The sequence below is a fragment of the Amblyomma americanum genome, chromosome 4 (assembly GCF_052857255.1).
Source record: "Amblyomma americanum isolate KBUSLIRL-KWMA chromosome 4, ASM5285725v1, whole genome shotgun sequence".
In the NCBI taxonomy this organism is placed as follows: Eukaryota; Metazoa; Arthropoda; class Arachnida; order Ixodida; family Ixodidae; genus Amblyomma; species Amblyomma americanum.
Window position 1 is genome coordinate 154,658,828 of NC_135500.1, and position 17,109 is coordinate 154,675,936.

The following is a 17,109-nucleotide window of genomic DNA, read 5'->3' on the forward strand; positions in this document are numbered from 1 at the left end:
GACAGCTTTGTTACACTTCTTAGCGTTTCTGGGTTCATGAGTAAAAAACCGATTCATTCTACTATCATCCATTATGAAATGCAAAAGGGATGAGTGATAGCAATTGCAGAAAAAGTGAAAGCTAGAAAAAATCAACCTCAAAGTTTATTCCCTCGCCTGTCTCTTTTACTGCCTCAAATGATTTCTTTTTGGTCAGAGAAATGCAGCATTGCAACTAATGGAAGCCCTGACCTTCTGACCTCTCCTTTTAGTGGTGACGCTAATAAAAGCAGCATTGCAACTAACGGAAGCCCTGACCTTCTGATCTCTCCTTTTAGTGGTGACGCTAATAAATGCAGCATTGCAACTAACGGAAGCCCTGACCTTCTGACCTCTCCTTTTAGTGGTGACGCTAAGATGGTGGTGCTCCATCACTCGAAACCCGTGGAAGTAGCATTGCGCTGGGACCATCAAAAGTGCAATTCATTCGCAATTTTCAACGACCGCACATGCAAAAAAAAAAACAAGCGTAATTTTCTAAATTTGTACTGTATACTTTGCTATAATTTTTTGTCACGATACAGATGAAGACACGAAGGTTAAGAAAAAAAAATGAGAAATAAAAATTTTGACCAAGTTGGCTTTTGTACTTGCCAAAGCGACACCAAAGCGACACGTGACCTATGAGGGACGTACCAGTGGAGGGCTCCGGAGATTAATTTTGATCACCTGGGTAGTTTCGAACACCGCACCGCACAGTACACGGGCGTGGGTGTTTTACCTCCATCGAAACGCAGCTGTCATGGCTGAGAATGAACCCGCGTCCTTGGTGTCAGCAGTCGAAAGCCCTAACCATTGAGCCATTGCAGCGGGGCTGCATTAGTCAGTCTGCTACCTTTTCCCCCCGCCCTCCTTTCCCGTGCCATGGTCAGATTTAAATGGCAATAGGGCACCCCCACCCTGAGCGAGAACTTTATTACTGTGAAATCACAGAGTGCATGAATTACTCCCCCACACCCTTGGCCCCGCAACTCACATGGTTTACAAGATGAAACTTTTTCGATGCCTTGGGTGATATGGAGTGGCTGCTCTGGAAGCTCAGATTTGAAGACACTGTGAACATAAGAGGGGAAAAATCACTTATTTGTCACAATTGTTGCCTAGATGTGTTAAGTGGTTCATGAACTTATAAGAAGCAATGAGAGAACGAGACTGCTGGCAAAGTAAACAGAAAGAACTCCACAACGAAACCTCATGTGCCATGCACAATAATACAGTAAACCATCAAAAACTAGATCTCACATACCTCAAAACTTAGCTTAAGTGTAAACCTTTTTCCCAGTTGCACAATAAACGCTAATAGGTGTTGTATGTTTGCTGTTACCTGCAAAGGTTTCAATGACAAATTTGAATACCTCAAAACCTGCCCTGTGAAAACTCAAAACATTAAAAGGATTAACAGTCAGTGGTTTGCATGATCTGCAAGTCCTCCAGCAAATCAAAGAGCAAACTGGCGTTGTTATATGCATACCTCACTACCTCTCTCTACTTTGTACAATTCAGGTAACAACACTCTATGAAGGCCGCCTGTACTCATGTGAAACAAAGATGGAGTCCGTTTGCCAGGGCAAAGGCTGCCATGCAGAGCGAGAAAGAGAATATGTAGGATACAGCGAACATCTCTGATTTCCCCCAGCCACACAGATGACCTGTTATCGCTGTGGCCGCTGCCGCTGTCACATTATCAATGCACTCTAAGTACTCAAAGCTCTTACACTCTAACTTCTTTGTTGGCTGTGTGTCCTGCCCTGCCTTGCTGCCATAAAGGACTCCTTTTATTGTACAGTCGTCAAACAAAACTTCGGATGCCTGATTTTTCGGAAATGCTTGATTATTCTGACTTTTTCATGTTTCCGCGATGTTTTTTTCGGACCTCATTTGTACTTGCTGAAGCACCGCTGCCAACAGCCAAGTTGCCATATAATGTGCTAGTGGGATCCCATTAGTTCAGACCTCAAAGAAGATCAAAAACTCGATTGAATAAATTGGCATTTAAGCTAAAAGAGAGCCTCTTTCGTGGCAGGACTGATATTCTCCACGGGCTGGCATATTGCGCACACGTGACTGCGAGCTCATACTCTACTCAGACGTAGTCGACTGCATAAACATGAATAGTAGTCACGGTTTGTGGAACTCATCTGTGCCAATCGAATTCTTTCATTAGAAATATGCGAAGAGGCAGCAGCAAAGTGCATGGATGGCATACGGCTTCATGAAGATGGCAAGTGGAAAAAAATGGCGGCACTTTTCAAAATGAGGAGCTCGTACCCACGACAGAACGCACTGCAGTCCAGGATTGTCTGTTGCAGAGCCATCAAAATTGGCGTTCTGATGACAGGCAAAACGCCTCTCATTATACACAAGCCACTGCAGGGTGTACACAATAATGTGCCGCCCGTTCTGATTTCAATTTTTGACTCTAGTCACTAGGCCCATCTGCGAAGGCCAACACCGACGGAGCTCTTGCTATGGCCGCTTGTTGGCTCTTTATTGCCAGTTTCGCTTTTTTTTTGCTTTGGGCTCTCCGTACAATGAGCACAGTGCAGTTCCCAAAGCAGCAGGTTTGCTTTTGCATCTGAACTTTTTCTTAACGCATGCGTTTGTCCACACTTTGCTGACGGCAGTACAGCCACTGATGCCGCCTGTCATCTGTACAATGAATTACGAGAGTTCAAACCATGTGAAGCTTCATATTGTGCACAAAACTCCTGCACAAAACTCCATCATACTGACAATTCGAAGTTTAACTAAAACATTTTTTTCAGCACATTTTCGAACTACCCAATTTTTCGAATGTTTTCCCAGTCCCTAGAGAATCCAAAAAATCGGTCAGTGACTGTACTCAGGTGCTCAGTTTGTGTTACACGATAGAGCTAGGTAGAATTTTTTCAATGCACCGTCATCACAATGCAAATTTCAGTAAATTTCACTTATCTTGAAACTTTTCTATTTAGGGCTGACTACAAACTATAAAGGGTTTACTGTTCAAGTACAAGCTACAAGACACGCAAGAGCAAAACATCGCAGACCTGTGCCACTAACTTGAACAGTGAATTAATAAACCCGAAATGTTTTGTATAACAATGAACTGTGCCAGAACATGAAGAAAACAGTGCCAGCTAGGCACTCACCATCTGAAATGGGGGACATTGGTCGACCACATGAGAAACGCTGCTCCCGCCGCACTCGCATCGAGCCATTGAGGTGCTTGCACTCTGCAGGGTAAGGAAGAATAAGTGAGAGCACAGTGATCGGTGAGGATACGCATGTTTCTCTTTTTGGTCCTCCAAATGCCAGGGGCAACATTTTTAAGCACCACATATGATACTTCATTTTTGCCAGGGCAATAATTGCGTATCGTCAAGCTGCATTTCAAGGAATTACGTGGATAAGCTGGTTGCCAAGACCGAGGAGTCCTTCAAGCACAACAGAAAACGTGAGTAAACACACCATCAGGGAAATGCAGTTTATTATTTTGTGGTAGCTTCCTCAGTGAAGCAGTGGCAGTGAGCATGTATAGATATACTTAGAGGAGACAACAATAAAACGTGCAACCAGGCCGGATTCAAACACGAACACTCAATCGTTTTGACACCTAGAGTAAACAGCACCACGTCAATGTGTCGTGCTCAAACATAGTAGCACCACCAATGAGAAACAAGAAAATGAACCAGCAAAACTTAGTGGCTTCTACACACAACTGCAAAACTGCACTTCCAGTCAGAAGGAGGAAAGAATGCAGGAACAAACCTTCAGAGTCCAGGTCAAAGTCATCATGAGAATACTTTTCAACACCATATGCAATGAAGATGTCATCTGGCCCAAAGAAGTCAGCCAAACTGGTCACCTGCAAATATCAGACAGTTTGGTTCAAGAGCCGGCCTCCCGAGGTCACAGACAAACAGATGTTGCCATCAATGGACTGTGCCCAAGAAGGCTTGCTCATTCACTGCAAATGCGCACGGCATTGAAATAACAAAATTCAGATTTGTGCCACTAGAACGCTGCTGCTTCTTACCGCACAATGCAATTAAGAGCTGCTCACCAAGGTTTCTTGTCCACAGTTTGAGAATAGAATATTTTCAAAATGCGTCCACTCTTTGAACCCTCACAAGGTCTGCAAAGAATGCACCATGATGGTGCATTCTTTCTGCTTGGCATCTCCACAAGGTTGTCACTATCTAATACTGCAGTTTGTGAGTCAATAATTACACCTGGATGACATAGTGGTAACAGCGAATTGATACAACGCACCTGCTTCCCCCTCTCCTGTCCTCTCCATCTGCCCTCACTTGGTGGCTCCCATAGCAACCACTAAGGGGGCTCTTGTGGGCTTAGGCCTCCCCCGTAAGGTTTGCCGAAAGCTCCCGGCAACCTCTGACATGAGCCACAGGCACCAAGCTGCGGTGCGCTTGCTTTCTCTTCCTACTCCCTCATCCCTCTCTTCATCTATCCTTGCTTGGCTGTTAGCCCTGTGACAACTTGAGGGGTGCTACAGGTATGCACCATGCATTAGATGCATTATCTGTGCCTACACAAATGACTTATGCACAGATAATGCAAAACTTTCTAAACAGAATGCCTTCTGCAGCAGACAGATTCAGTAGGAGTGAATCAGACTGCAACTTTTCTCTGTTTGGAGTTAGCACACAAATATATTGTGTGCACTTCACACGTAGCCAACTCATACAGATGGCGAAAGCCATCAAAGCTATAAACCGTGCGCAGTTTGAATGACGGCAAAGGAAGAGCAGGTTTGGTGAAGTGGTCTCACCGGTTTTCCTGTCAGAGTGAACACCTTGCGCACCGCACCGGAGTCGAGCTTGATCACTCGCGTGACGTCGTCTAGGACTTGCTCAAATGACCGCGCTGTCTTGTGGTTCAAGAGTACCCGGACTGCTTTTCGGGGGCGCACTCCATTGCGAATAACCTGCACACCATTCACGGGTACACGGTTCTGGCACAGTCCAGAGTTTACCACTGTATTCATGGTGCGAAAATTGCTGAAGAGCAAGCACGCAAGTTAAAAAGCACCCACAGCTGTGATCACACATTTGCACATGGCATTAAAATGCAGTAAGGCTTTTGTCCACATAACTAGCAGTGGCCATATCCCATATGTTGCACAGAGTGGTAGAGTTGTGCATGCAAATGGGCTAAACCAGGTACCAAATTATTTCTTGAAAAACTATGAGACGATATAATTGCCATTTTCACAATGAGCCTTTATCCACCATATCTACTCTATTCCCGTGCGAGTTCAAGTGCACTTGTTACAAAAACCAGTTTTCTAAGCACACTAGGAGAACATGTGCAGATCAAGCAGTAAAGCTTACATATCTGATCAGACACTGTGAATGTAAACTGATGTATATGCAACGTCTCAGGTCACGGCCATACCCGAGCCCAAACGTGTTAAAATATAATCATGTGAGATCGATTTAATGTTGTGTTTGGGGGCCTGTGGTAGAAATGGCAAAGATGCCAGTGTCTTCAATACTGTTTTCTTCAAGGAGGTGCAGGAAACTGCACAGACCCCAGGAAGAAAGCTTGAGGCAGCATCCAGAACAAGGCACCAGCATACCCGAGCTCAGAAAAAATTTTGAAGATTGGAGTGAGCAGGCAGGTACGAATAGCAGCAGTAGCAGCAAGCTCAGAAAGTGACAGGACAGCAAATGCAGCACAGTAGGAGGCAAAATGACAGGACTGTATTCCTTTTGTAGCAATAGCTACATTACGCTAGCATTTCCGGCCTTCAGGGTGGTGAGGGGGGAGTGGAGAGGGGGAGGGAAAGAGAGTGAATCCACGTCCAGGGGTGAAGATGAAGAAGGAATGCTCAGCGAAACAGAGTGGCAAAAGACTGACTTCGCAATTCGACTGAGCGAGTTCCACTCGGCCAGCTGTAGCTATTGCGTCAATCCAGGTTTAACCAGAGCCAAACCACGGCATTTTTTTTATAAATTCCTCATTGGTATCATCATTGGTATGGCAATGCTAAAACTAGAAATAAGACCAACATGTATGTGCCTTACACTGCACCACAATGACCAGCCAACTCAAATGCGCCATCTGAGCCGTGAACAGGCAAGTATGTGTGACACCAGATGCAAATTCTGGTCCTACTCACTGTTATGAGCTTGGGCCGTACAAAACCATGGTGTGATGGCAGGACGCTTTGGTTGGTGGCAGATGATGGACTGCCGGGAATGCCACGGGTACTGCGCCCCAGCGTCCAGTGAGGACGAGGTGGCTCCTGGCGCCCGTATGGAAGACGCACAAAGTGGTCTGTGGAAGAGCACACGTAGACAGAGCCTTCGCCAAGGTGTTCCAGACGGGATACCTTCTCGCGTCCATCCTCTGAGAAGATGAACCGAACGCCCTGCAATGAGACAATCATACCTGTATCAACAGAGAGCTGCACTCACCTACTACTATACCATTGAGCATGTGCAGTAAAAGCTCATTAGTTTGAATTACAAGGAGCCAGAAAAAAAATGTTCAAATTATCTGAAATTTTAGATTATCAAATAAACTAAAAAAACTGTCAACTGCAAAGAACTGCTCGAATCAGGGTATATTTATCTGGTGAAAGACTAGGCAATGATTGCCTGATTTTGAGATCAGAATAGCGGCAATGACTATTTTTCATGTTTCCATCAATGCTTTATTGAGTGCATACTGTCGGGATGCCCATCAAAGCAGAACTGCTCCAAAATCTTAAGGGCTTCCCAAATCCTTTATGGTACAATGCAACAGAGCTCCATGGCTACTGCCTCCCACTCATCATATGAAAGCGGCAGTCACATGTGAGCAGGCTTCACCGCACAAACAACGGCATCTGATCAGCATGCACTTTCGGCCCAATGGAAGAATGGAACCATGCAGACGGAAGCAAAGGGAATGGTTTAGCAGAGCCGAAGCGGCAAGAAAAATAGGGGGGGAGAAAACATCAACGATGAATGAATCAGCGTCCGAAACGGTGCTTAGCTGGTTTTGGTTGGCTGGCTGATGCTAGGTGGTCAAGCCGTTGTCACTGCAAGTTGAATTGGTGCTTGGAAAAGCGAAACTGAAACCATGTGGTTGAACTGCTCTCGGAGACGGGGCCGTTTGTTTGTCGTTGCACCTTAACCCCTTCACCGTTTTGTTATATCAATGAATTTCTTAACAAAACTGCTTATTTTTTTATTCCTGATTTCGATTATTATTGCAATAAAAAGCATGCATTCGATCTTTAAAAAATATCTGAAGCAAACAAGAAGTCAAATTAGCATATTCAAGTTTATTATTTCTCACAAAACAGAAAACTAACTTCCTGCTGGTAATGAGCGATAAAAATTAAAGAATGACCACAGCCAACAATTTCTTAACTCTTTCACTGAGTTGTGGTGACAAACAGTTGATTGCTTCACTGAGGAAGCTTTGGGACGGTGTGGTAAATTTCAAACAAGGGATCACGTAACGGGTTGTTGCAGCTCTTGCACCAAAACAGTGTTTCCTTCCTAATTTTCAGGCCCTTGTCTCCTTGCTTTTTGCACCAAATGAAGCATTTCCTGGTTGGTGTTGCCTTGTTTTCGGTTCGAGGGATGCAAATCGGAAACTGCCTCTCTTGAAGACATGTGGGATAAAGTACATCAGAAGGCCGGCCACGCTTTATCTTTCGCGAGGGATCGAGGTACCTATTGAAGATTGCTTCAATAAGGGCGAGGCGGAAGTCAAGGTGGTTCATCTTCCCTCCGTCCTTGTGATACAAAACAAAGGAGTTAAATGTCGCTTCATCAAGCAAGTGGCGAAAAATCTTCTTGTAATATATTTTCTGCCGTTTTCTGGGGACAGGGTAGTTGGCCAGCATCTGGTCTGACTTGTCGACACCGGCCATCGTGTGGTTGTAGTCCTGCACAATGCTTGGTTTTGTGACGTCTCTTCCTTTCGAGTCTTTGAACGTCTCCATGCTTGCACTGTGCACTGTGCTCAAGACAGTCACTACCTTTTTGTCGTGCCATTGGAGGGCGACACACTTACCATGCTGGTAAGCTTGGATATCTCCTTTTTTCAGCCTCTGTGTGTGGAATTCGGGAGGCATGTCTTTTCTATTTCCTCTCACTGTGCCGTAGACATCTGTGTGGTTCTGGAGGAGGAGATCGATGAGCTCTGGTGATGTGTAGAAATTATATATGGACAGGCAGAAGCCCTTGCCTAGCAAGGGCTCCAGAAGCTTCATCACCACTTTCGTTCCCATTAGTGACGTGGGGTCGACATTTGCTGGTGTGCCGAGGTTGGTGCCTTTTCCTGTGTAGATGATGACATCCCACACGTATCCCGATGACGCCTCACAAACATGAAAAATTTTAAGCCAAATCTCGCTCTTTTGAGGGGAATGTATTGTACCCAGCCAAGCATAAGGCTTTCATCAATGAATACGCCTCTCTCCGGTACGTAGGCCGAGCGATAGTTCTTCAACAACCGAACCAGAAACAGCCATATCTTGTGCAGCTTCGGCTGCGGGTGACTGCTAAGGTCGCTGATACTGGAATTATCTACAAAGTGCAGCATCCACATCAGAAGCTGAAACAGGTTGCCACTCATCACCTCTCCGAAAATAGGTGTGAACAAGAGCTTGTTTCTGGACCAGTACCAATCCTGTCGTGGCTTGTGCACAATTCCTTGCAACAGCAAGAGACCAAGAAACACCCACATCTCCTCTTCAGTCACTGGCACCCATTTTTTGATGCGGGAGTGCACACACGGACGGCAGCCCTTCACCTTCTCAGCAGCGTTAAGGTTAGTTCCTTCAGCCACCACTGAAATGAGCTCATCATCGAGGAAACGCTGAATATATTCAAGCAACTCATCAGGTGAGCTTATAGTGACGTCTAACCGGGAATTGCCAGAAAAGGAAACCGAGGGTTTCACGTACGGATGCTACTGACGTCAATCTTCATCCACTGACGCGCACTCGCAAAGTTCGCTTCTGAGCTGTCCTCTTGTTGTTGTTGTTAGCCTATCAAAAGATAGCACATACCCACACTGGGGGATCGGCCAAGAATCGGGTGGCTATTCACCTGAACGCAGTTAATAAAAAGGAAAAGCACGTGGAATTGCAACACCGGTGAATTCTTCCTCAACTCATCATCGGAAGAACTCAGCACAACGTCATCACTGTCGTCCTCGCTCCCTGAAACAATGTACACTTCGGTGTCTGAATCACCATCGTCTGAAGAAGATGATGACGAAGAAAAGTGCCTTTTCTGAGAAGACGGGCCAGCAATACACGCGTCGCCTCCGCCGGATGCCATTTTTAAAACCTAGGTTGCCATACGAAAAAAAAAAAAATTTATGCGGTGGAAGAAAACGAAATTAACAGGTCAGTGTTGCCATCTGTCGAGCAAAATGCCATCTAAGCCACACACGAGCCTTGCTCGTCCGAAACGCTGAAGGGAAGAACCTATTCAGCGAGGATGAGCTACAGTCATCCAAAACAGTTAAGGGGTTAATACGATACAAGATTACATTCTAAATTCACTAATTCACTATAACACTTCTGTTTCAAGAGCTCGAATGACGACAAACAACATATCAGGAGTTATAGTGCCATTTTTTTTCATGCTTCACGCGACCTAAACGTCGACTACACGTCACAGCCATAGTTTGGTTGACGAACCCGAAACCAAAGCAGCATCAAGAAGAAATTTAATTATAAATTAGTTAGTAGTCATAGGCAAATACTAAGGGTGATCCATGTAAATAATGTCTAATGCATCATTTGACAGAAGAAAATACAAGCAAAAACTTGATGACTATACTCCTTTAAGCTACAATGTGATTAAGACAATCTCTTCCACGCTCCCTTGTGTGCCTGAATGCAAAGCGCTAGCTGTGTGGTGCCGCTCCAAACACAGCGTTCACGATGACACATAGCATGCTTAGCCCTGGTGTGTTGGCTTTGCCGGACTTCAAACTGCTGATGGAAGCAAACACTGTAGCAAACCAAAGGTGCGAAAACGAAACAACAAGTGCCCATTTTCGTTGGCAGTTTGTCTGAGTGCCTACTGGAAGTTATTGTTTCCTATGGTCACTGCTGTGCATAGCTGGCACTCCTCTTTTCTGGGTGACCAGCAGAAACGTGTGCTTGTTCAAAAGCTCTCAACTCACCATAGGCAGCTCCACCATTATGCGTGTCAAATCTTCCAGTAGAGCTTCAAACGTGCGCACTTTCTCCAACGAGAGGGCATACACCAAGCCTCGGTCAAAGCGGTCTCCATTGCGGAAAAAGGTGAGGCGCCGCGCTCTCCTGCCCTCTGACAGCTTCTGCAAGCTGGTCCGCATCGCAGAGGCCGAGGGCGACACCCCACCATTCGCCTCAGGCCGGCGTCGAGGCACAGGAGGCAGCCAGAGCTGGGGATGCCGTGGCACTTCTTCGCCAAAGGACGGGGGCCGCTCGGCTGCCGTGGCCATCTTGGGCTCAGCAGCACCTGCACAAGACCACAACCACATTCGTCTCGTACACACTGTTTCACCCCAGTAGCTTTTTGCTCAATTTATGAATGCTTTTCATCATTAAAAAGACCGAATGCAACATGAGGCAAATGATTACTAAATATATAGCATAACAGGCAAATTCAGCATATAAAACTGGCAACCAAAAAGCACATCAGGGTGCATAATGAACAAAAGTTCCAGTGCAGCATAAATAGCCTGACATAAGTAATAATCACAGCCAACTAATAAGAAAGAAGTCATTTACCACAGCCATAAAAGGCATGCTTTCTTAAAACTGTAAATTGGAAGCATATGCTTTGTTATATGTCATGAAAGGGAACTGCAGTTTACTGGTAAACAATGTTCCACAATGAGTAGCAAAACGTAGTGCATATTCCAGTTCACAAGTAACATTATTGTATAGTTACCACTGCTGCAAAGCTGCCTTATACAAAGAAAATTTCAGATTTGTCGCATGCACCTCTCCTTGTTGGCACCACATTGGAACTGCACTGAAAAATCTTCATATATGTACTGTCATGTTCAAATATGCACGTGTGGGAGCTAATTACTTTTTTTCTACAGCGGACCATTAAGCGATTCTGGTCTAGACAGGCTGGCACCACTTTACATGGCGTAAATTTTAGCAAAAACTTGGAACACTGTGCACTGGCAAAAATTAGAACCCTGACCGAATGGGCTCTCCTCAGTGAAAGAGTATATTACTTGCAACTGCTTACCTGACCAACTCAGGAGAAACGACCAATGTTTTTACATTTATAGCTTGCCACAAACAGCTCATGTATTTCTCGAGCACCACCAAAAGCAGTGATTCTCCATTATCATTCTTGAATTCCTGTCTTAAGTTTTTGTTGTCTGCAACACTTGTATTCTAGGTGCGACCAGTACTGGTCTCCTAAAGCCTGCAGTAACAGCTGTCTTGCAGATCAAGTGCCAGTATATGACCTTTTCTGTTCTTTCTTTTCCCCGATATGCAAGCCATTACCTCACCGATACATAAATTGCCATGTGAAACAAACATAAATTGCCAAGTGGAATCTGCCTGCACTCATGTCATTTGAGCTCTTGGTGTACGCTGGCATCAAAGTTGTAGTAAATTAAAGCAACGCAGCAACAATTATATAGCATGTTTTGAATGCCAGACGTCACCAAAACTAAACTTTGTAATTGCCACCATTTTTACAGTTGAAATTCAATTGTCAATTAATTAAGAGATGGAAGCAATGTCTATGTGACCGTCCATGCAAACACACAGCCAATAATTTGGTGTCCAAACTTCTTTAAGGTTATGAAAAATTTTGCGTATGTAGAGATGATTTCCTGTCTTGGAAGGCTTTCCTGCATCCTTCATTCTGCCAACATGCCCACTGGCTTGAAGCTTTTTTTTTTTTCAGCACACTGTGCCCCAGTGAGCTCATCTGATGTTGAAGTGCTTGCTGCCTGAAGCTTGGACAACTGTGTTTTGAAGCTTGCTCACATGATACAATTCTGGGATTTAAAAGAATTAAAAATTTGCACACAAGAATTTCGCCGCTGTGCAAAAACATCGCTCAGAAGGTAGCATATTATGGTCTGCATACTTTGAGATGTAATTTAACATTGGTACTTTAGATTGGTACATTGGTAATTTACCATTGTGGTGCTGCGCCTGAACTGTGTGACACAAAACACTTGTTGTGGACTTGCCCGGCTACAGCCTCCGTGAGATGACGCTTCCTAAGGAAGGTAGGCCTGAGATGGGATGTCGAAAGAGACTATAGCAAGTGGACACTTGATAATCGCTTTATTGAGAACTTTTGCAACATTTTAAGCGAGGTTTGTCTACACTCCTTCTTCTAACTTTCTGCCATATCCCCTCTCCCTTTCTCATTATGCCTAATGGCAAATATCTGGAATAAAAAAAAAATATACTTGCCTGCATTTTCTGGAACTAAGTAGAAAGTGCTGCTGGCTGCAAGTACAGTCTTTGTAGATGCGAGCCAAGCAGCTGATTTGACAGGCTGCTCCATCTGCCGAACGAAGAAGCAACCGCCAGCCTAGCTCGGGGGGTGGATGAGCTATGTGTTTGTTTTGAAGGTTTCTGTCGCATTTTTTTCAGTGTCATTAAAGTCAAAAGGAAGAAGTGATGGCTCTTTCTTTTGACTTTAATTTTAGCGAGTAGATGAAATGGTATCTTCAAGAAACCACACAACTTGCCCACAAACCAAACCAAGCTGTTGGTTGGTTCTCCAATCAGCAGGGGGAGCAGCCCATTGCTTTGGTTGCTCAGCCAGCCTTTTCAAAAACTTTACATGCAGGCAACATTAGTTGATCATTAATTACAAAAAATCGAGGCAAGTGCCGATGTTAAATTATTTCTCAAAGGACGTAGACTATGACTTGATACTTCGTGAGCCATGTTTGCTTTTGAATAGGCCAGTAGTTAACGCACAGGAATTTTTAAGTCTGGGAAGTAGGCGTGAAAATTCCTGCATGTGCACAATACAGGTCAAGGTCAGATAAAAGGTGCTGCACAAGACAAAGAACAGCAGGACCCTGTGCACATTCCTTGCTACTGTAGGTCTGATTTATCAGATTCTGCTAAAGCATATTATGTCACAATGTTTTTGATAACCAATGTGAGAGAATGAATGATGCGGGCATTGTGCTGAGCAGAATAAAAAAACTCTAGCCCCTCTGGCGCAATAATGCACCAGAATGCCTCTCAATTCATTATAAGGAAATGTACGTATGCAGAGCTAACAGTTGCACTCCAACAAGTGTCAGAAACTCTGCCATCTGATTGGTGACTCCTCATATAAACTTCTGCATCAAGCAGCAAGAGGTGACTACAGCAATAAAAGTTGCTGGCTGAAGTCATTTTTAAATAGACACACTGGGGAGAAATAGAAGTTGGCCTGTATCGACTGGGTACCGCATTGCGATCACAGAGAGACCACTCTCACCAAAAACAGAGCTTTTAAGAGCTAGAAAAGTTAAAAGGCAAGGTACAGGTGTCACCATCACAAGTAAACTGCACGCACCAACACAGACTCTTGGCGCGGATCCCAGAGGCCAGGCTATACCACTGTTCACTTTAAAACGATGGCAACCAGTCCTCCTCAGCCACAAGCTTGAATTGAGTGGTGGGAAAGTTTCTGAATTAAATCTTCTCAGCCATAAATGTGTCTTCCGCTGCCACTCAAATGTCAACATACCTAAAAAAAGCCCGAGAGTCAATTTTTATTGAGGACATCAGTTGGATGAAGTTATCTTCCCTGTCCCTTTAAGGAAGCATAACCCTCATCGTCAGCCTGACTACACTCACTACAGGACAAAGACCTCTCCCGTATCTCTCCAATTAACCCTGTTTTTTAAAGAAGCACAGACACCAAATTTTAATGCGTGCTTTGTACTTTACAATGACGCATAACTCATTAATATGCACGGATCAGCACGTGGTATTTGCCTATGACAGCTAAATGATTTTTTATTGAATTTCTTCTTTCATGCTATTTCGGTTTTGATGCCAAACGCTGACTGATGGCCATGATGTCTAGGTTCAGTATACGTCACATGAAGCATGAAAAAGCTGCAGTATAATATCTGCTTCTTCACTCGCTGTCATTCTGAATCTTGAGCCAGGCTGGCTTAGGCATAGTGGATTAAAACGACGAAGCAGCGATAATATCACAGTCTTTTTCATGCTTACGTTTCGTCTACTGAACCTTGACATCACAGCCATCGTTCAGCTACTGAAACCAAAAAAGCATGCGAGGAGAAATTCAATTATAAATCATTTAGCCATTGCAGGCAAATACCATATGGTGATTATTTATACTGCCTCTTATGCATATCTTTACAAAGAAGAAAACATGCAACAAAAAATTGGCATCTACACATCTCTACAGGAACATTGAGGACAAAACATCTGCGCTGCAGCCTCTCGCACACTCGAATACCTGCGCTGTAACTTGAATGCCGCATCCCCCGACATAAAAAACTAGCATATATAACATTCATTCGCCCAAAACTAGAATATGCCTCATCCATTTGGCACCCATCACAAGCGTACCTCGCCGCTGACCTTGAAGCCATACAGAATCGCGCCGTCCGATTTATATCTTCAAGGAAAACCAATATCACCGTGCTGAAAGACTCCCTGCCCATCCCTTCACTCGAGTCACGCCGCATTATATCTCGCCTCTGTCTTCTTTATCAGTTCTACTATCACCCATGCACGAGACACGAAGAGCTGTAACCCCCGCATAGGACGTCTAGCCGCCTAAGCCATGACCATAGCATCGCACGCATCAACTGTCGCACCTTAGCTCTAAAGTCATCATTTTTTCCGGACGCGATAGCACTATGGAATGGCCTGCCAAATACCATCGCATCATGCACTAACCGCAAATCATTCCGGGATAAACTAAACGACCATTTTTCATGAGGGAAAAAGGTTCCTGCCATATTCAATTCGGCACTTTGAACAGCTGATTATTTCTACTTATTCTAACTTTTTTTTCTGTGTGATGCCTTTTTCACTATATTTTTCTCTTGTACTAATTGAGTGTTTCATATATATATATATATTCGTGTTTCAAACCCGTGAATTTTACTTTGCATTGTATACGCGTGACAAGATCATTTAACTGTTACATATTCTTTTTTTGTTTTGTTATTGTTCTCTTTTGTCAATTTATTCTTTCTCTTCTGACCTTGATTTTGCTCCCCCTTTATGTAATGCCTTCGGGCCTTTAAGGGAAAAAATAAATGAAATGAAATGAAATAAATGAAATTGAGGTTTGCATGTATTTACAGGTAAGATCTTTAAACCCAATTTGCTCAGTGATAAATGCATGTTTTGCTGCTTAACAAACGTTACCCCTCTGACATGCTATGTACACAATTGTGTACAAAGTGAACTCAGCTTTTTCTGAGAGTGGGCTACACCTACAGCAGAGATCTCATTGTTTCAGGTGAGTTTTGCATCCTTAATATCACAAATAATGTGTTTATTAAGCAATATAACGAACACAGTAAATAATATTTCATGAAACAGTGAATGAAGTAGCAATCCATCTGCCATTTCTGTGCAAACATATTTTGCCATAAGTAGTAACATCATTTCTTTTTGCAATTTCAAGCGTAATGTGAAGCTTAGAAATAGAATTATTTCCATGATCCTAAGGGTGTTTACTTGGTAAGGCGCGGCATTTCGATGCTGCTATTTTCATTAATTACAATTTGCACAAAATTTTACACACCATTGCTAAAAAATGCCCACTCGTATTTTGAGCTGGAAAACTAACAAATTAATTGCCTTTCTTAGGGCCTGAATATACAATTTAGGTAGGAAAATATTTCTTTTCCGTGGAAACAAAAATGTCGTGTCAAAGGGAATTAACATACCCAAAAAGAGCCAAAGGACAAATTTTTACAGAGAACAATAATTGCTTGGAGTTGCCCTCAGTAGCTCTTTAATGCATACATTTGGGCTAGTTGGATGCTTGGAGCCTAATGAAACACGCTGCAAGTGCTAAAACACAAGATGATAATTTGATTTAACGACATAACAGCAGTTAAGCCAATCAGTGCCGTAGTAAATGTGCTTGGCTAAAGACAAGTGGTGGACACCGGAAAAGCTGTCTGCTAAGCATCCATAACGCAGCCCTCCAAGAAAGCCTGATTCACGAGAGAAACTTGGCACTGCATAAAATTATCAAGACAAGTACAGCGCAGCCAAATTTCAAAGTGGTACATGTCCTGACTGGAAAAATCTGCAAATAAGCTCAAGTCCCACTTCTGACACAGTATGTTGGGATGTTTGCAAATTACAAACGGGAGAAAAGAGACAATGTGGACGCCAGGATTCAAAAGCACCTGGCACTCTGGTGTGAGAGTGCTTTAGGATGGGTGTTTATTCACGAAAAGAACGTGTACATAGGTGGTGCTAGCTGTTTATATCACAATGAATGGACACAGATTCACAACGCATTTGTTGGCAGCTGAATAAAGCAATGTTGAAAGTTAGCACACGTTTCATCTCGTTCTCAAAAAAACAAAAAGCCCCTGATATGTACCGCCCCCTTTTCTTTGTTAGAAAACCAAGCACATTAAGCATACCTCCCCATGTATTTGATGGACGTAATGAAAATCAATCATTCATGGTGCTTCTTCTCATATGAGCAGCTAGCACAGATTGCTCTGCAAGAAAAAGTTTGGTAAGTCACTACGTGCTACTCATGCTGGATGGTAAAGCAAACTGTGACGGCACTACAAAAAGAAAGGAGACTTACATTAGCACTACACTCATAAGGAAATTTTTTACAAGGTGCAAGCTTAAATACGACACTTGAAGAGCCCAATCGGGAGTCTAGTCAGAATTCTTGAATTTCCAATCGCAATTGAAATTTCTGGTTTAAACCTACTGGTACTAACTAGGCAATCCAGTTAAACAGTATTTTTTTCTTTTTTTTACGGGCTGTCACAATGATCTACGATTAACCCAGTCCTAGCTAGCTGCGTCAGCTGCAGTCACCTTATCCCACACACTAATTCCTCTCATCTGCCCACCTGACTCTCTGCCGCCCT

At 43.7% G+C, this 17,109-nt stretch overlaps 1 protein-coding gene across 1 annotated transcript in view; it reads right to left on the minus strand.

Moving 5' to 3' along the window:
• LOC144128546 (serine/threonine-protein kinase DCLK1) overlaps window positions 1-17,109 on the minus strand; it is a 51,939-nt gene that overhangs the window by 32,755 nt on the left and 2,075 nt on the right. The window contains exons 2-7 of the mRNA XM_077662037.1: window positions 10,189-10,508; window positions 6,167-6,418; window positions 4,814-4,969; window positions 3,790-3,886; window positions 3,171-3,254; window positions 1,016-1,092 (exon numbers count right to left, since the gene is read on the minus strand). Coding sequence (XP_077518163.1) covers window positions 1,016-1,092; window positions 3,171-3,254; window positions 3,790-3,886; window positions 4,814-4,969; window positions 6,167-6,418; window positions 10,189-10,491 — 969 coding nt within the window. The 5' untranslated portion in view covers window positions 10,492-10,508. The remainder of the gene's footprint in view (window positions 1-1,015; window positions 1,093-3,170; window positions 3,255-3,789; window positions 3,887-4,813; window positions 4,970-6,166; window positions 6,419-10,188; window positions 10,509-17,109) is intronic.